Consider the following 19848-nt stretch of genomic DNA (forward strand, 5'->3'; position numbering starts at 1 on the left):
TCTTCCCAGCAGGGGAAGGCCATCTATTTCCGCCCTCCCCTGACTCCCTGAAGCTGTTTGTTTTTAGGAGCCTAGTTTATTTACAGCTCATTCCTCTTCGGAATATTTCCATCAGGTGGACGTGTTTGGGAGCAGCTTCCCCCTCCCTCCTCCCTCCCAGTCAACTAAGCCAGGACTTCACATGTCTATTTTGGTGTCATCCGAGTGGCCTGTGCGTCTTTCTCATGGACTGTCTCTGTAGAATTGTGTCTGAGCTCAGGCTCCAGTCTGGAAAAGCCCCGGAAGGCTCTGTTGTATTGAAAGCAATCCTGTGCGTATCTCCGTGGAGCCTGCAGAAACCTGGGAGCAGCACGTGGCTCAGCACCAGGCAGCTGCCTTGGAAATGCCAACCATCACGGAACTTCAGGACCGCATGTCCCAACTTAAAGACATCAAGCTCATGTTGTATGTGGCCAGTGCATTGCCAAATTATGGGTAATTGTTTAATGCAGGCTTTGGCAAGTGTTTGAAGCTTTTGTTGTCGATGATGCTGGTTTTGCCCTTTGGACTCAATACCCATTCTTGAAAAGGAGACTTTCTCTTGTTTCATTTCAAGAAACTGAGGCACATCTTTGGAAAGCGATTCTCTCCAATTTAGTCTTGGAAAGACAGGGATTTGATTAAAGAGTGTTAAGTCTAGGTGCAAGTGGCCATGTGAGCCAGTACAACTCACTTACTCAATCTGAAACTTAGTTTCCTCATCTGTACCACAAAGAGTTTTGCCCAAATCATCTCCAAAGTCCTTTTGTCTTTTTTTTTTTTGAGACGAAGTCTCACTCTGTTGCCCAGGCTGGAGTGCAGTGGTGGGTTCTCAGCCCACTGCAACCTCCGCCTCCAGGGTTCAAGCCACTCTCATGCCTCAGTCTCCTGAGTAGCTGGGATTACAGGCGAGCGCCACCATGCCTGGCTAATTTTTGTATTTTTACTAGAGATGGGGTTTTGTCATGTTGGCCAGGCTGGTCTCGAACTCCTGACCTCAGGTGATCCGCCCGCCTCAGCCTCCCAAAGTGTTGGGATTACAGGCATGAGCCACTGCACCTGGCCTCCTTTAGTCCGTTTTTAAAATAAGTATGACACCAGAACCACCACTGTATCCATCTTCATCTACCCTCTTGCAAGGCCAGCCCCACAATAGGTTACTGGAAATAGCCATTTCCATTTCTGCCTTCTGTTTTTCCTTCAAGTAGCCTTCCCTCCCACCCCCTCAATCCAACAAATGTGTCATTAGAAACTGTCAAAGGAGTGACATAAGCATCCTGCCTCAGCAGGTTGAGAGAATTACAAGTGCAGCCATTTAACTGTTCTGCACCTGCCTGTCCAGTTGGTGGACTAGTCAGCTTTTTACTTCCTCCTCCTCTTTTGAGGCCTTTCCCTGCCTGTGGGAACTTGCATGAGAAAGACAGACCCAAAAGAAGAGAGAAGGCCAAGGGCACACGCTGTATGGCAGCTCAGAGTGCTTTGACTTTATTGTAGTGAGTTGGGTCTCAGCTACAATAAAGTTCTTACATTAACTGAATGCAATTTGCCCAAAATTCCCCCCAATTCACATGTTCCAGAGAAGGCTGCACCCTACAATTTTCCTTCAATCCCCGCAAGAAACCTTGAAAGACAAATTCTGATCCTAAAAGTTGCACGTAATTTGAACTTCTCTGAAAGAACATGGTAGAGTTTGCCTTCTGCTGTATGTCCCTGAGCAGGCAAGGATACAACCTACAAAGAACAATTTGTGGTTTGGTGGCTGTGCCTCTGAGCCAAATTACCCAAGGCAGTCCACTCAAGAGTGATGGAGACTGTCTCAGCCACCCAACGCCAGCGGGGGCCCAGACTACAGAACACGACTTTACTTCAAAGCCAAGGTACCAGCTGCCAGCACAAGGTACTTGTGCCAGTCAAGGTCACAAGAGGGACACAGACAAGTGCACACACCCGTTAGCATGTACGCCAGGTCCCCACCAACTCTACTGTGAAACCCCTTTGCACTGCAACTTCAACACTGGCTGAGCAGTTTAAAATTTGAAGGCTTTCACAATGAGAAACAGCCCTGTGAAAGAAAAACTTAAAAAGAAAAAAAATTTAAAGGCTGCTAAAAGCTCCTGGTACAGTCTGCTTTCCAAGAGTCTTTTTTCCAAAACAATGAATGTGCATCCACACACACACACACACACACGTGCACACACGCACACACAACTCACCCAAGCAGCCTGCCGAGTAACAGAGCAGTCCTGAAATGATGAGCAGATGAGCGAGGCTGAATGATGAGCCCATCATTGTGAGGCAGGGCCCAAAGCGGACTGGCCAGGGAACACTAGCCGGAGACAGGCTGAGATTCGTCACGCCTCTGAGTGCTCCCAGTGCCTGGCCTGTTTGGCATTAGGGGTGGGAGTTGGCCAATCCCTGCTTTGATGTTGCTTCTGCTCCAGATGCCAGGGGTCTGGGGCCAGTCCTGAGCTCCTGGGAGTAGCAATGGGTAGGCAGCCCTGCTCCAGCTGCCCATGAATACTGCTGTAGGGGAGGCTTGGAGGACAAGAGTGCCTTCAGCCCAGGGGAGGATATGAGGTTGGGAGCCCAGGGATACTTATCCCCCTGCAAGCCAAGAGGAAATTGAGAGCAATCAGTCAAACAGGCTGCTTTTTATTTGGCTCAAAAACCGCCTTGACTCAAAATACCACAGCAGTATTGACTGCTCTGGTAAGCCTCAAAGTCAACCCCCCACCGAGACTGTCCAAGGGGAGCCTGCCCTCCTCTGCTTCAGGGAAGACCTTCATGGCCAGGGGTCTCAGCTCTCATCCTGTCTGGGCCAAAGTGTTGCTGACAAAGCTAAACGTAACTAAAACAACAACAACAACAACAACGAAACCACAAACAAACAAAATATATAGATTTCCAAAGGGCATGTAGGCAAGTCTTTTTGGATGAAGCAGCATATACCAGTTACATGCTTAAATCTATCTGGTACTTTATAGGCACACCCAGTGCACAAGCATGGACACACACAATATTTTAGATTATAAAAGACAAGATTATTATTATCCTACTTAGCAATAAGCACTGTTGTTTTAATCAGCTTAGTAAAGACCATAAGCTATAGCAGGAGTCAGCAAACTTTTGCTATAAAGGGCAACATAGTAAATATTTAGGCTTTGTGGGTCACACGGTCTCCGTTACGACCTCACTTTGCCATTGTACAGGACAGCAGCCATAGACAATACATAAAGGAATGAGGGTGGCCATGTTTTGTAAAAGTTTACACAAATATAGGAGGCAGGCTGGATTCGGCCCACAGGCTGTAGTTTGCCAAGCCCTGCACTATAACCTTCAAAAGAAAGGACACTTATGTTCATTCATTCGTTTACTGTTTTATTCATTCAGAAACACAGTAAGTACCAAATTGTGCAAGACACAATGACTAGACACAGTTCCCGCCCTTGGAATGTGTCGTTCAGTGTCACGGGAAGAGTACTGGCCCTGGAGTCATCCAAGTTGGGCTTAAGTCCTGGTTTTGCCACTTAGTAGCTGTGTGACCTTGAGGAAGTTATTCATTCTTTCGGAGTCTAAGCTTTCTTACTTATAAAGTGGGCGTGCAAAGCCGACTTTGATAGTTTGCTGTGAGGATTAGAGCTACAGCTTTTGGAATTCCTGGCACCGAATAAGGGCTCTCTTATTGACATATTCTTGGATAACTGTTGTATAAGGTAAAAAAGAAGAGTGGCTAACATAGGGCAGGGATGCCTGAAGGGATTTATAGAAGGAAGAAATGGGTAACAGTTGAGGGGGAGAGGGTCCAAGTGAGATATCAAGGAAAGATTCCTGGAAGAGGTGGGATTTGAGCTGATACTTGAAAGCAGAGACTTGCTATATCAAGATGGGAGGAGTGGGAGGTGAGGCTTAGGCTGTGTTCCTTCTCTGGGGAATTCCCCTTTGTCCTTCTCAGAAACTGGGTCTAAGACCTCAGAGAAAGTAGCAATAAGGCCAGGGAGTCCTCAGTCCTGAGTCCTAGAGAGTTGCAGAAGTATCTGCATCACATTTTCCTGACTTTCTCTATTCTGAGTCATATTCTTGCAGCTCTTCATTTTTCAAATTTCATTTCGCAAACCTTCAGAGATGGAAGTTTTGCCACTTTTCACACCAAAAGCACTTACTGTGTTTTTTTTAACCACATGGCATCAAACTTTTTCTACAAAGGTTGACATATGTAAACCACTCAGCTGTACTTTGTTTCATTATTGTAAAAACAAAAGTAGCTGGACTAGATGATCGCTGGGGTCCTGTCCAACTTGGCAAGTGTTTGAATCTCTGTTTGAACCTAATGGTTCAGGCTCACGAATATCTTCTGCCTCTTCTCTGTGTTTCTCTCCTTCTGCTACTCTCTTTTCTGTCTCTGTCTTTCTCTGTCTCTGTGTCTCTCTATCTATAACTTTGTCTCATTCTCTGGCATTGTCTCTGTCTTTCCAAGCATGCACCATTTAATTTAAGTCAAATTTCTGGATGTATGCTCAACTACTTTTAATTGCTCTCCAGCCAAGTGTGCCAGCCTGGGATTAAGAGCCCTGGTCTTCAGCCCTGGCACTAACTCACTGTGTGACCTAGGACAACCCATTTCCCCTGTGGGTCTGGATTTTTCTAGATGTACAATGAAAGCCTTGGACCAGATGAGCTCTAAGCCCTTTCCAACTTTGGCATCTCTCAGGGTCTGTGATTCCTGAAACATCAGTGGTTCCTAGACAGGGGTGAAGGATCTCCCCTTTTCCCCCTTGGTGAGCAATCTTTGCCCTCAAGTTCCCTCAGGTGCCTTAGCCTGGCACCAGTTCACCACGGCAGAGCTGCCTGTAAAATCTAATTCACAATACAAGTTTCTGGGGCCTTCCTGCAGCTGTCAGCAGGTGTCACATTCACAGTATTTTGTCTTAATTACAGCTCTGGGATTTATCAGCCAGGCTAGAGACCTCTTCTGGAATACGACATCCCCGGGAGCTGTTCCAGGTGCTCCTGTCCCTGCTGCTGCCACACACAGGCCTGTTCCCTGCTGATGGGGCTGAAGTAGATTCTGCTTTGCATGCTGCTCCTGCTGTGTCTCCCACCACTACCTCACAGAGAGCCTGTGTGACATAGATAACTCCCACATCCTTCCCAGGGATCCAGAGGCAAAGACATCTACCTGTTTGGGGCAGTGCCAAGGCTCCCACCAGCCGTGGAGCACTTCACATCCGCTGTCCCATCCCAAAACCTTGGTGGGCAGAGAAATAGGTAGGAAGACCCGAGTTCTACCTTCCCACTGACAACCATTCTTTCCTCGGCCAAGCTTTGGTCAGGTTCCCCTGAGCCCTCTTCTTGACTAGGCTTTGAACGTGGGCTTCTGTGTCCATCCTTGCAGAGTCCAGTTATAGCCAGAATCTTGATAAGTCAGTTTAGAGAGAATCCCCCACCCTTGAGAACTGATCAACCTGGTCTGCCTTCAGCAAGAATCCTGTTAAGTTGGTTCAGCCAAAATCCCCCTATCATGATGTCTCCTCTTACTAGTTTTTAATCCACTGACCCACCCAACCTGCTTCTTGGCTATAATTCCCCACTTGTCCCTGTTGTAATGGAGCTAAGGTTGATCTCTGTGTCCTATTACAATAGTCTTTAAACCTATTGCAATAGTCTTGGATAAAGTCTTCCTCACCGTTTTAACCAGTGTCAGAATAATTTTTTCTTTAATCTCACCTCTAGATCCAATGGTTTTGTTTACTCAGGAGAGTCTAGTAGAAGACTAACCTCTTGGGAACAAAGAGTTTTCATCTATCTCATCTGCTAACTTGCACTGATTTTTTTTTTTTTTTTGAGATGGAGTTTTGCTCTTGTTGCCTAGGCTGGGGTGCAATGACATGATCTCGGTTCACTGCAACCGCTGCCTCTCGGATTCAAGAGATTCTCCTGCCTCAGCCTCCCGAGTAGCTGGGATTACAGGCACCTGCCACCAAGCCTGGCTAATTTTTTGTATTTTTAGTAGAGACGGGGTTTCACTGTGTTGGCCAGGCCGGTCTTGAACTCCTGACCTCAGGTGATCCACCCGCCTCAGCCTCCCAAAGTGATGGGATTACAGACATGAGCCACTGTGCCCAGTCTTTTATAAATTTTTTTTTAGACAAAGTCTCCCTCTGTCACCTAGGCTGGAGTGCAGCAGCACAATCCTGGCTCACTGCAACCTCCACCTCCTGGGTTCAAGAGATTCTAGTGCCTCAGGCTCTGGAGTACCTGGAATTACAGGAAAAACACCATGCCTGGCTGTTTTTTGTATTTTTAGTAGAGACGGGGTCTCACCATATTGCCCAGGCTGGTCTTGAACTTCTGGCCTCCTGTGATCTGCCCACCTTGGCTTCCCAAACTGCCAAGATTACAGGTGTGAGCCACCACGCCCGGCCTAACTTGCACTGATGAATACAGGTTTCCTGGAATGCTGTGTTAAGAAGGACTCTGAGGAAAGAGGGCCATGACTTGTTAGTATCATCCTCCCTGAGATGAGGGGAAGGAGCATTGCCTGCGCTGCATACTTGCAGACTCGTTTGGCAAAACCCACATCATGAAACAACGATGACCCATGCTCAGCATTTCCCAGGCATTATTGCATTTAACCCTCACAGCTGATTATCCCCATTTTACAGAGGAGAAAAATGACTCTTGGAGAAGTTAAGTCACTTGATCTGGACCACATAGCTAGTACGGAATTGGGGTCAGAGTTCCAAAGGCACCTTGCACACAGCCCTAGGAGGAGGTGACCTCCTGTGGTCATCTGACGCTGACCCTTGGTATGGCTCACTGGTTCCCAACCACTTCCAACCTTCCTGCTGTCCTCACTGCTCTAGTCTGGTGGGGCAGTTTCCGGGTTAGCTGGCTGCCTCCTCTACTAACTCCCAGCCACTGACTTCCCATCAGAGGACCTTCTCTGAGTTGAGACTGTGTGGAAAAGGCTAACATTCCCTCCAAAATGTGTGCTCCCTCTTCCATAGGCCAGAGTGAGCCCTGTGAAGAAGCTGCATTTCCCAGCCCCCTGCAGTATAGAGAGATGGGGGCATGTCATTATTCTTGCCAATGATTCTGCCTGGGTGCACAGACTCAATTCCTGGGGGACAGTGGAGCCAAGGGATGTAAAGGGCATGCACCCCTGAATGCCAGAATGGAGGTGCACTGCCCCCAACCAGGGACACTGGACTGTTAGGTGAGCAAAAAATAAATTTTGATTAGGATAAGCCACTAAAATGCTCACCTGTTACAGCAGATAGCATTGCCCTAACCCAGTAGTGAGGTGCCAACAATGGGACACATTCCGTGATGTTCCCCATTCAATCCTTTGATCCCCGCAACAGCCCCACAAGGTATATATTAGTACTGTCATCCTCATTTTCAGGTAAGGCTCAGGGAGATTAAGGGATGCACCCAAGGTCAAACACAACCAGTAGGCAGTAGGCCAGGATTGAATCTGGATGTCTGACTCCAGAGACTTCTGGAGGTTCAGTTACCAGCACACGGCGGAGATCTTCCTCCACCACCACCACCTAGAGAGAATGAGCAGGAAACCTCAGAAGAAATGGCACCCAAAAGAGCCAGAAGTGTCGCCTCAGCCAGCTAAGGTTGGAACCACTTACCAACGCCCAGAATCACGTCTTTCCAATCAAACCCAATGACTGTTCATCTCTGGGTTTCAGTTTCCTGGTTTGTAAACTCCCATGAGTAAACAATCTCTGATTATCCCGACCACAGAGAGGGTTCAATCAGGTGTGCTGGTGGTCTTCAATCAAACATGGATTTACCTCCCCTATTCTATTCTTCAAAGAGGGTGACAAATCTGCAACTCACTTGAAATCCATCAATAAAAAAGATTAATAAACTGATATATGATAGAGTAATTACAGCAAAATGATAGCCAGTGCAGAATCGATGCGGTTCATGTATTGGTTTTCTAGGGCTGGGGTAACAAAGTACCACAGACTGAATGGCTTAAACAACAGAGACTTGTTTCTCATAGACCTTGAGGCTGGAAGGCCAAAACCAAGGTGTGGCTGGTTTGTTTTCTCCTGAGGCCTCTCTCCTTGGCTTGGGCATGGCCACCTGCTTGCCATGTCCTCACATGGCCTCTCTTCGGAACACATCCTTCGTGTCTCTTTGTGTGTTCAGATTTCCTCTTCTTATAAGAACACCAGTCAAGTTGGATTAATGCCCACTCTAATGGCCTTATCTTAACTTAATCACTTGTATAAAGACCTCATCTCCAAATATAGCCACATTCTGGCTGGGCATGGTGGCTCACGCCTATAATCCCAGCGCTTTGGGAGGCCAAGGCAGGTAGATCACTTGAGGTGAGGAGTTGGAGACCAGCCTGGCCAACATGGTGAAACCCCTTCTCTACTAAAAAATACAAAAATTAGCCAGGTGTGGTGGTGGGTGCCTATAATCCCAGCTACTTGGGAGGCTGAGGCAGGAGAATCATTTGAACCCGGAAACTGAAGGTTGCGGTGAGCCGAGATTGCACCACTGCACTCCAGCCTGGGCAATAGAGCGAGACTCCGTCTCAAAAAACAAAACCAAAACCAAAAGAAATACAGTCACATTCTAAGGTACTGGGTATTATTGGGGCTTCAACATGAATTTGGGGGAGACACAATTCAGCCCCAAACAGTGGACATATTGGTGTTCCCTGAACAATTATCTTTACTTTCTCTGAATGTTTGAAATTATTCCTAATTTTAAAAGGAATACCATTAAAAAATTTTAGATAGGCAACAGAGAACCAGAAGATATGTTCACAAGGATTAGGGTTGGGAGTAGGTCAGCCCAACTCCCTTGTTGGCAAATGTCTAGGGGCCCCTGGAGCTGCACAGAGCTAAGGCACCAGTGCCACCTGGAGGAACCTGAAGCCGCTCATTGAGAGGCCTTGAGCAGGTCATTGAATCACTGCAAACAATATAAGAAGTTATTCTCTTCTGTCTCCCACCCCTAACCCACAGAGATGTCTTGAGGAGGAAAAGTCTACCCTCACTACAAGGATGAAAGAAAATCAGTCATCTCATATCGGTCATTATTTTATATAAGTCATATATCAAAAATACCTCCTTTGCACACATAGAGTCAAGGAAACAAATCCATCCCCCTTTCCCCTGACAAGAGAATTATTTTGGATCTTATCTAAAGAAAGGCATCTGCTTTTTGAGTTCAAGTTTTAATTTGACCAAATGGCATGTGGTAAGTAGAGAGGAAGGCGGAGACAATGCTATTAGGAGCCAAGGGAACATAAAGAAACCTCTCCATGGCTGGCTGCGCCTTGACTCTGAATTTGATTACAGCAGCCAACATAAATCAGCCAGTACTATTAAATCTTCTGCCAGTGCTTGACAGGGGAGGACAAGTTTGTAGAATTATTCGGGAGATCTGGCCATAGGTCAGAGACAAAACCTTCCAGCTGCATCGGGCCCAAAGGGTGGGTTATTTCCAACACCTGCTGACAACTGTGACTGCGTGGAAAGACCCTGTGTTTCCAGCCACTACGTTTCCATGCCTTCATTTTTCCATGGTGACAGTTTAGCTCTATAGGCACTTGTAATTCAAAACCACCTGGCTCACTTATTCCTTTCCCTAGATCCATCCCTGCACCCCCCATCCCACCTCCAGGATCTATTGTCCAAGGGTCCACAACAGGTCGGGAGGAGGGAGGCTGGGTTCCTGGGAGTCCCATGGCTGCCCACTGGCACAGACTGGCATCTCTACCCATTGGTCTCAAAGTCACTAAAACCCTTGGATTCCAGAAATTGGGGAACCTAGGGTTGATCCCTTTGGACTCAGTTGAGCACTAGCACTTATCAACTGAGCAAGTTGGCAAGATAAACCTTAGGCTTTTTGTAGCACTATAATCCTGTGATTCTACCAATCTGGAAACTCTCTGAGATCTCAATTCTCCTTGCTGCTTTGGATCTAAGGACTTTTAAAGACAAAAAATTCCATCTTGTGCTCCAGATGAAAGGTAGTACTTTGTACAGATGGTGTTTTGTTTAATTGTTTAGAATAGGTAATACATGCATGTGATTCAAAATTCAAAACATACAAACAAGTATACATTAAAATTCTTTCTCCTGCCTCTCTCCCTCAGCTACCCAGTTCCAATTATTTATCACCAATCATTACTTAGTTTTCTATGTATAATTCTGGGAATATTTTAGGCATATACAAGCAAATAGGTAGGTATAATATTTTCCCCCTTTTACTCAAAGGGTTACTTGTAATATTCTATTATACATATGATACTCCCTCTTGGTTTCTTCACAGTATTTTTGTTTAAGAGACAGCATCTCATTACGCTGCCCAGGCTGGAGTGCAGGCATAATCCCACTAATGATCAGCACAGGAGTTTTGACCTGCTCTGTTTCCAACCTGAGCAGGTTCACCCCTCCCGGAGCAATGGGGCACCCCGCTCCTGGAAGGACACTGTGGTGATGCCAAACTTGGTGTGGATATCCCATCATCATAGTGCACTATAGCCCAGAACTTCTAGATTCAAGCGATCCTCCTGCCTCAGTCTCCTGAGTAGCTGGGACTACAGGCACACACCAGTGCACCAGGCTTTTCAAAGTATTTCTAAGAAATTATTCTGTAACTACATAAAATGCATGCACATTGTTTTCTTTTCTTTTTTTTCTCTTAGAGACGAGGTCTTGCTATGTTGCCTAGGCTGGTCTCATATTCCTGGCCTCAAGTGATCCTCCCACCTCACCCTCCCAAAGTGCTAGGATTACAGGCGTGAGCCACCGTGCCACCCCACTTTCTTTTCTATGGCTGCATAATATCCCTTTCTTTGGAAGAACCATAATTTGTTCATTCTGCCCCCATTGATGTGCATTTGGATGATTTGCAAACATCTGCTGATGCAAACAATGCAACTAAATAACCTTCCACATGCATCTTTGTGTATGTTGGTAAGACTATCCATTACATAAATTCCTAGAAATAAAAATACTGGGTCAAAAAGTATGGGCACTTGTAATTTTTACACATACTGCCTAATTCATCTCCAGAAAGGCCCCATCAATTCACGTCTCCTCCTAGGAGCAGTGGATGAGAGTGCCTGTTTCCATACACCTTCGCCAACAGTCTGATGTTTGACCTCTTGAATTTTGCCTACTTGATAGATGAAAAGTGGGTCTCACTCTGTTGCCCAGGCTGGAGTACAGTGGTGCAATCACAGTTCACTACAGCCTTGACCTCCCAAGCTCAAACAATCTTCCCACCTCAGCCTCCCAAGAAGCTGGGACTACAGGTGTGTGCCACCACGTCCAACTAATTTTTTGTATTTTTTAGCAAGATGGGGTTTTGCCATGTTGGCCAGCTGGTCTCAAACACTTGGGCTCAAGTGATCTGCTAGCCTCAGCCTCCCAAAGTGCTGGGATTACAGGCGTAAGCCACTGCACCTAGCCTTCAGCATGGTTTTAATTTTCATTTCTCATATAGTAAATGAGACTGAGAATATTTTCAAACATTTTGAAGCCATTTATACTTTTTCCATTTTTTTCATTGGGTTGTCAATTTTTCTCTTACATTATTTTTCTTATATATAGGAAAGAAACACTTTATTATATGGCTTGCAAATATTTTCCCTAGTTTGTTTTGGCCTTTTGAGTTGGTTTTTGCCACACATTATTTTTTTATGAGAGGCATTGGTGGTTCAGTGGTAGAATTCTCGCCTCCCATATTATTTTTTTATGTAGCAGAATTTAATGTATAATTATTTTCTTTTATGGTTTCTGGGTTTTTCCAAACACCCAAGTTACCCAAAAAATCTCACAAGGTTTTTTCTAATAATTTTATAGTTTCATATTTTATATTTAAATCTTCATTCATTTGTAACTTATTCTGGTGTTTTCCTGTGGCCTAAAGCAGAACACAAAAACAGTCTTTAAACTACCTTAGGTAGCCTGCCAACGCCAGCTGTCAAAACTCTCAACAACACGTATTGAGCACTATGTGCTAAGCATCAGCCTACAACCGGAATGTTGCCTTCATTTGAAACATTACTTGTCTGAGATAAGTAAACTGAAGCTCAAATAAGTGCCCAGGTAAATGGTAGAGTCTGACTTGAACACAGATGGGTTGTCTCCCTGTCTTGATTGCTTTGCTCTCACACAAACTCCAACCATTTGTATAACAAGTAGCCAAGCATATTGTAGGTGGTACAATAAATACTGGTCATTTGATTGAGGGGAAGTATCTCAAATGCTATGTATATTAAGTAATGGCCATAATGAATCTAGAGACGGAAAGCCAGGTTTGATAAGTGAATAATTCATCAGATTATTCATCAAATAATTCCATAAAGCCCCCATCAATTCACATCCCCTCCTAGGAGCAGTGGATGAGAGTGTCTGTTTCCACACACCTTCACCAACAGTCTGATGTTACACCTTTTGAATTTTGCCCATCCGATAGATGAAAAATGGGCAAATTTTCAGTCTCATTCATTATATAAGAATTAAATTATATATTATAAATTGTATATAATTTTAATTATATGAAAATTAAAACCACACTGCAGGCCAGGTGTAGTGGTTCATGCCTGTAATCCCAACAATTTGGGAGGCTGAGGCAGGCAGATTGCTTGAGCTCAGGAGTTCAAGACCAGCCTGGGCAACATAGCTAGACCCTGTCTTTACTAAAAATAAAAAAAATTACATACATAATAACTATAAGAAGAAGGAGGATCTTAATCAATTCAAATGGATTTTATTGCTTCAATTAGAAATAAACATTGAGCAAAATGCAAAGCGGCAGCAGATGGGTATATGGCCAGAAAATTGGGCATCTATGTCAAATCAGCCACTATTTGCTGGCATTCCACTTGAAAATCTCATATTTAATCATTTTCCTCTGACTGCCCAGGAGGACCTGCACTAGGCAGGCCTGGTGACTTGATGGCCATTGTCACCTCAAAGGAAGCATGCAAGACAGATGCCATGTGGACAGAGGGCCTGTTCTGATGTGGATGAACTGGATACAGTAAGTGGCTTGTCTTCTTGCTAGGTTTTGCATAGAGCTGCACAATTTCCAAAAAGTGGACACTCTCAGGATTGCAGTGCCTTGTGGGGTTTCCTCCTAAGATCACCCCTGTCTTAGAAGGGGAGAAGCTTTCTCCTTCACAGCCAAAGGAAGAGCTCCTGCCTGTGAACTTTGCTGGTTAGCAGGCCTTTCTACTGAGAACTCAGAATGGCTAAGGTGTTGTTATCAGGTGTGAGCATCCCATGTCCTGAAAGTCAAATGTTGCCCCTCAAAGTACAACAGTAATTCCTGAGTACATATTCTGACCCAGGCCCAGGGCTGGGCCCTTCCCAGGCTCTCTCCTTGGATCCTTGCAATGATGTTATGGATTGTATATTCCCCTTTTCCAGGTGAGGAAAATTGATTCTATGATATCCAAGGTCCTGTGGAGTTGGGATTCTGAACCCAGACCTCCGGTTCCATAGCCTGTGCACTGGGATGTCCCCAACTCAGCCTCAGGCTTTAGACAGAGAGTCTCAATTCTGAAACTGGAATCTTCAGCACCGAATAAGAGCAGATGGGGCCGGGCGCGGTGGCTCACGCCTGTGATCCCAGCACTTTGGGAGGCCGAGGTGGGTGGATCATGAGGTCATGAGATCGAGACCATCCTGGCTAACATGGTGAAACCCCGTCTCTACTACAAATACAAAAAAAAATTAGCCAGGCGTGGTGGCGGGCGCCTGTAGTCCCAGCTACTCGGGAGGCTGAGGCAGGAGAATGGCATGAGCCCTGGAGGCAGAGCTTGCAGTGAGCCGAGATCGCGCCACTGCAGTCTAGCCTGGGTGACAGAGCGAGACTCTGTCTAAAGAAAAAAAAAGCAGATGGGATGATAGTGAAATGAAGCATCCCAGGAGGAGGCAAGTGGCTGAATTCCAGTTTCTCTCCACCATTTGGAATAATGGTTGCAACCAGTAATTGAGAGCAAACTGTATGTCAGGTGCAGTGCAAAGCTCTGTAGGTATTAGCTCATTTTATCCTCATCACCGTCTAAAATGGAGACTCTTATTATCTCCATTTTACAGATGTGGAAACTGAAATATTAAGAAATTAAACCGTGGCTGAGCATAGTGGCTCATGCCTATAATCCCAGCACTTTGGGAAGCCAAGGCAGGTGGATCGCTTGAGCCCAGGAGTTCAAGACGAGCCTGGGCAACATGGCAAAACCCTGTCTCTACAAAAAATACAAAACTTGGCTGGTTATGGTGGCATGTGCCTGTAATCCCAGCTACTGGAAGGAGCGCTGAGGTGGGAGGATCCCTTGAGCCCAGAAGGTGGAGACTGCAGTGAGCCGTGATTGCCACAGCACTCCAGCCTGGTGACAGAGTGAGACAAGGAGGGAAGGGGACAGGATGGGAGGGGACAGGAGGGGAGGGGAACGGAGGGGAGGGGAGGAGAATGGAGGGGAGGGGAGGGGAGAAAGAGAGCAAGAGAGAGGAAGGGAGGAAGGGAGGAAGGAAGGAAACCAAAAAAAGCTCACATGGCCAAGATCTCTCAGCTAATGGGTTACAGAGACTCACTCAAGTCCAGAGCTGTGTGAATGGGAACTCCATGCCTTTTACTCTCACATAATGGGTTCTCAGTGCCAATGCTCAGAAGAGAAACACACGCCAAGACCCCTTCTTTGTGTGGGTGCTAATTCTGTAAATTTGCAAATAGCATGTTAGCCACAAAGTCAGGAAAAGTCTAAGTCTAAAAGGATATTTAAAGTCTGGTCTACCCCTTAATTTTACAGATGAGGAAACTGGGTCCTACAAGAGAGCAAATGACTTGTCCAACACTACAGATGTGTCCTAATTTTACCTGAACTCCTAAGGACTGCGCTGCAAGTCTGTCTAAAAACACAAGTAAACAGGCAAATGGCCAACCCCCTGCCTACATGTCTCCATATGATCTTCTACTGGACATGAACAAAATAATCTTGGCAGTCATGCCCAGGGCAGCCGGCTCCTAAGCCTGTCCAGCCAATGCACTCTTATTCTCAGGACTCCACAGCAGAGGGAAGTAAGGGCCAGAGCAGATACTCTGGGGAAAGCATTTCTGGGGCCCAGATTGTTCCTAAAGTCACCTCGGCCCTTCAATCCTCACTTTCTACTGGCAGACAGGAAGAGTGAGGGGACAAACCACCCAACCAATGCTGCTCCTGCAGGGCCCTGCTGCTCTCTAGAGACAGGGGACTCCTGTGTTTTCCACCATGATGGTTCCCTACCATGACCTTGCTCCACGCAGCTCTCGAGAAGATCGACAGAAGGAAAACAGATCGTTTCCTCACCTGGAGCCTCCCTAATTCCTGGACACTGTGCTCAGTGGTTGAAAATTTCATTTCTAGATGACCACAGAGAATCTGGAAACCTTTTGGGGGCCACTCCATGAGGTCCATCCCAGTAAGGATGGTCTCAGAAGCCAAGCTGGCCCTGTTGGACACAAAGTGCAGTCCAGTTTCAACTCCTCATGATCATAACCCACCCGACAGTCCCCTCATACGGGGGACAAGTCCAAACACTGGAACAAACCCGGAATCCTAGTGAAGTAAGAAGAGCAGGTGGGCAGGAAAGTCTCTCCAAGTAGGATGGCCAATGTCGCCCCATTCCCTGTCTTCCTGGGTCCCCAAGAAGCCCCATGCCAGGCCCGAAACCCCTGGAAAGTCCTCTGTGGAGCATGGTCCCAGGACAGAACTCCCAGCAGCAGCAGGAAAGCTCCTGATGCCTTCTCCAAACTTCTCAAAGACACCCATAGGAAGAGGAGAGTGGTACAGAAGGATGAGTGAGGAAAGTGTGGGATGCCTGGGAGGGAGGAACCTGCCCGACTCACACCGATGCTTCCTTCTTTTCTTTCCTCTCTTTTTTCATTTGCAGCCCCCAGCTGGTTGATGGTGCAAAGCCTGTAGCAGCCACGAGGCCTCTCCTTCAGCTGTCACCAGCTCCCAAACACGCGCCCCATGCCTGTGTTTATGCTGGTTGCCATGAGAGATAAGTGCGGGCTTGAATGGAGCTAAATGCTCCTGGGCTGGGAGATGGAAGAGGGCCAGGTGTATTTTTAAAGCATCTGGGAAAGCCGGTCACCACGAGAAGCCTCCTTCTCTGGGCAACGTGTTCCTTCTTTAGGGGCTGGTTTATAAATGCAAAGTGGGTGGAAGCTGAGTCTCTTCTTTTTTGCCGTAACTCACTGGATATTTTAAGCAAAAAGTTCTTTGGGTTGTATTTGGGATTTTTGCCTTTTGACACAATTAATTATGGAAAATGATCTGACCTCTTGCCATGTGTAGAGACACCAAGAGGTTCTGGAAAGAATGACAGAAAATATGTATATATCACACATTGTATGCCAGGCACTATTGAAAGTACTTTATGCTCATAATTAGACCACTTAATCCTTACAACTTCTCTGGGAGTGAAATCCTGCTTTTACAGCCATTTCATAGACGAGGAGGCTGAGGCACCAACAGGGTAATTTGCCAAGGTCACAAAGCTAAGGGAACACAGGATTTGAACTCCAGCAGTGCGGCACCAGAGGCCCTACTCCTAACCACTCTGCGATTCTGCCTTTGTCATGGTTTGGGGTCAGAAGTTCTGATGTGGAATGTTGACCCAGGCACTGTGTGACTGCACCTCTATGAATGTTCCTTTCTTCTTTAGTAAAATAGGGGTACTAATGGCTACCTTGTGACATTGTTGTGAAGATGAAATATAATATGTGTCAAGAGTCTGGCGACCAGAAAATACTCAATGAAAGGTAACTTTAGTGTTTTTAGTGGTGGTTCCATGGCCCGCTGGATCCCAACTTCTGCATCCCGACAGGGAAGGGCTGCTGAGCTATAACTGTTACTGTCCAGAGGGGCGATGGAGGCAAGGAACTGTGTAAGGGCCAGCAGGACACAGCTGGTCTCTCACACTATCTATAGCAGAGGACACTTCCCTGCCCATATTCATCAATCCCGCCCATTCGTCGATCCTGCTCATGCTTTCAGCTTCCCACTACAGAGTCTTGTGTCTATGCCAGAGCGCTTCTCCAACCATGGGAAGTTGTTTGGGGTAAGCAGGAAGAAGAGAGTGGTGAAAATCCCCAGGAGTTGATGGATAAATATCCCAGTCCCCTGCCTGTCTCCCTAAGGCCCCCAGTAGAATTGAGCCCCAGTTGCTCATAGCAGTAACCTGCTCCCGAACACACTCCATACTGATTGCCTTCTCTTCCCTGTCTCACTTCCCCACTGCCCTTCTGAGATCACCTCCCAAATAAACTACTTGCACTCAAATCCTTGTCTCAGGCTCCGCTTCTGAGAAGGAACCCAAATGAAGACAGTACACACCGCTGTGCCTTTGATTCTGATGTCACTTTAACAAAACACTCATGGGTCTGTTTACCTAGTGGAAAAACTAGGTAACCTGTGGCGGCCCCCACAGATATCCAGATCCTGATCCCTGGAACCTATAAATGTTACCTTATATGGAAAATGGGACATTGTAGATATGATTAAATTAAGAAGTTTAAAATGAGGGGATTATCCTGGATTACTTGGGTGGACCCTAAATACAACCACAAGGGTCATTATAAGAGACAGGCAGAGGACATTTGACACAGAATGAGGTAATGTGACCACTGAAGCAAGATGCTATGCTGCTTGCTTTGAAGGTGGAGAAAGGGGCCAGGAACCAAAGAATGAAAGAAATGCAGCTCTAGAGCTGGACAAGGCAGGAAATGGATGCTTCCTGAGAGCCTTCTGAGGGAGCTCGGCCTTGGCAACACCTTGATTTCAGGCTTCTGACTTCCAGAACCATAATAGATGTGTGCTGTTTTAAGCCACTAAGTTTATGATGATTTATTACAGTAGCCATAGGAAACTAATAAAGGAACTCAGAGGTGAGCTAGAACAGAGGCTCTTACAGCATGGTCCACGGACCAGCAGCATCACACTCTTGGGCCTCACACTAGAAGTACTAAATTAGAAATTCCCAGGGTGTGTCTCAGTGGTCTGCAGTTTAAAAAGCCCTCCAGGTGATTTCCATGCTGGCCATAGTTCAGTGATTAGCCCTGCCCAGACATTAGAATCACCTGGAGGACTTTACGCATTCCCAATGCCTGATCCAATACCCCAGAGATTCTGATCTAATTCGTCTGCTCAGCTTGGACTCTGGACTTTCATAATGCAACCTGGGTGCATATTCTTTTGTCTAACCAGGGCTGGGAACCAGTGCTGTAGTTTGAGACTCTCTGATCTAGACTGTTGACTTTCAAACTGAGCTGTGCAGAGCTTTGGGATTCTAGGCAGATGCTGAAGAAGGGGAAGGCAGAGGCCAAGCCAGCAGGGCTCCTGGTCCCAGAGACCAGAGTCACATGCCCAGAGGGGGCTAGAGAGGTAGATGTAGTAAGGGAGGTGGATGGGGGTTAAGAGCAGACTTGGTGAGCTGGAGAAGCTCCATTCCGGTGATGGCCAGAACGTGCGTCCAGCAGCTTGTCCTGCTTTTCAAGATGTTTGCTTCTTTATTTTATTTAATTTTTTTGCTGAATAGATATCAGAAATACTTTTTGTTTTTAAATGTTAAAGCATTCAATTTTTAAATGTTAGCCACTAAGGCAATTTTTAGAAATCACCACCCCCCACCTTTAGTACTCTAAGGGCTAAGCATAAAGGCTGGATTTGGTCTTTGGGCAGCTGGTTCACAAACTCCGTCTCTGTCCCACGTGTCTTTCATTCATCTCTTAGGACTGGATAAGTTCTTCTCAGAGAGATGACAGAAACTCCATGTGGGTGGGATATTTTTGTCTGCTTGCTCACTGCTGCATATCCCCAGGCATATAGTTGGCACTCATGAAATGTTTGTTGAATTAATAAATCCTCATAGCAATTCTGTGAGACAGAGACTATTATATCCATTCTTCAGATGAGAAACTTGGGGCTCACTGCATGAAATGAGCTCTCCACCATCACACAGTTCATAACCAAGGGAGGCACAATTTGCACCCAGGACCCCTCACAGTAGGGGCTACTGTGAAGGGCAAGACAACTGTAGTTGTGAAAGTGCTTTGTAAAACAAGAGGCTTGTGGGAATCATTGGTGCCAGTCCATAGGAGAAATACAAGTGGTACTTCTGACTGAATTGCATTTAAAGAAGATGGGGACCAGGGGCAGTGGCTCATGCCTGTAATCCCAGCACTTTGGGAGGCTGAGGCAGACAGATCACGAGGTCAGGAGTTCGAGACCAGCCTGGCCAACAAGGTGAAACCCCGTCTCTACTAAAAATACAAATTAACTGGGCGTGGTGGTGGGTGCCTGTAATCCCAGCTACTCCGGAGACTGAGGCAGGAGAATTGTTTGAACCCAGGAGGTGGAGGTTGCAGTGAACTGAGATCGTGCCACTGCACTCCAGCCTGGGCAACAAGGCGAGACTCCATCTCAAAAAAATCAAAATAAAAAATAAAATAAAATAAAGAAAATGGGACACGAGGTTATTTGGTGTCTCATCGAAGCCAGAGCGGCTCTCTGTTCACTCTGGAGCTGTGTTGTTTTTGTATGGATGTGGCAGTGGTGGCTGTGGATCTGAAAAAGGAGGTGTGAGTGTGGCAAACAGTAAGGTGGGGGGTTGGCCCAACTTATCAGAAGGGAAAGTCTCCCATCCCTCACACCCACCCCTCTCTGTGTCTGAACAGGACATGAGCCCACTGCTGCACGCAGAGGCTTGGGATGGGGTTGGCAGGAAGCCTGGGACCCCTTAGAGAGTTCTTTAATTTAAGAATCCTCTCTGATTTTATTATCCATAGGAA

The 19848-nt window shown here is 46.3% G+C and overlaps 1 protein-coding gene and 1 long non-coding RNA gene across 14 annotated transcripts in view; one reads left to right on the top strand and one right to left on the bottom strand.

Moving 5' to 3' along the window:
* Positions 1-19848, bottom strand: part of COLQ (collagen like tail subunit of asymmetric acetylcholinesterase) — a 100226-nt gene that overhangs the window by 46088 nt on the left and 34290 nt on the right. The window contains exon 1 of one of the 12 annotated variants that reach the window (XM_001159763.6): positions 2232-2592. The exons of the other annotated variants lie outside the window; for them this stretch is intronic. Coding sequence (XP_001159763.2) covers positions 2232-2307 — 76 coding nt within the window. The 5' untranslated portion in view covers positions 2308-2592. Of the gene's footprint in view, positions 1-2231; positions 2593-19848 lie in introns of those variants that run through there. 12 annotated transcript variants of the gene reach the window in all.
* On the top strand, positions 5177-17338 carry LOC107970578 (uncharacterized). 2 transcript variants are annotated; one of them, XR_010155142.1, is made up of 4 exons: positions 5197-5283; positions 12937-13053; positions 14825-15838; positions 15945-17338. It is a non-coding gene; the product is annotated as an uncharacterized LOC107970578 (long non-coding RNA). The 2 variants fall into 2 exon arrangements; XR_010155143.1 differs by lacking the exon at positions 12937-13053 and having other exon boundaries at positions 5177-5283.

This window comes from Pan troglodytes, chromosome 2 (genome assembly GCF_028858775.2).
Source record: "Pan troglodytes isolate AG18354 chromosome 2, NHGRI_mPanTro3-v2.0_pri, whole genome shotgun sequence".
Lineage (NCBI taxonomy): Eukaryota > Metazoa > Chordata > Mammalia > Primates > Hominidae > Pan > Pan troglodytes.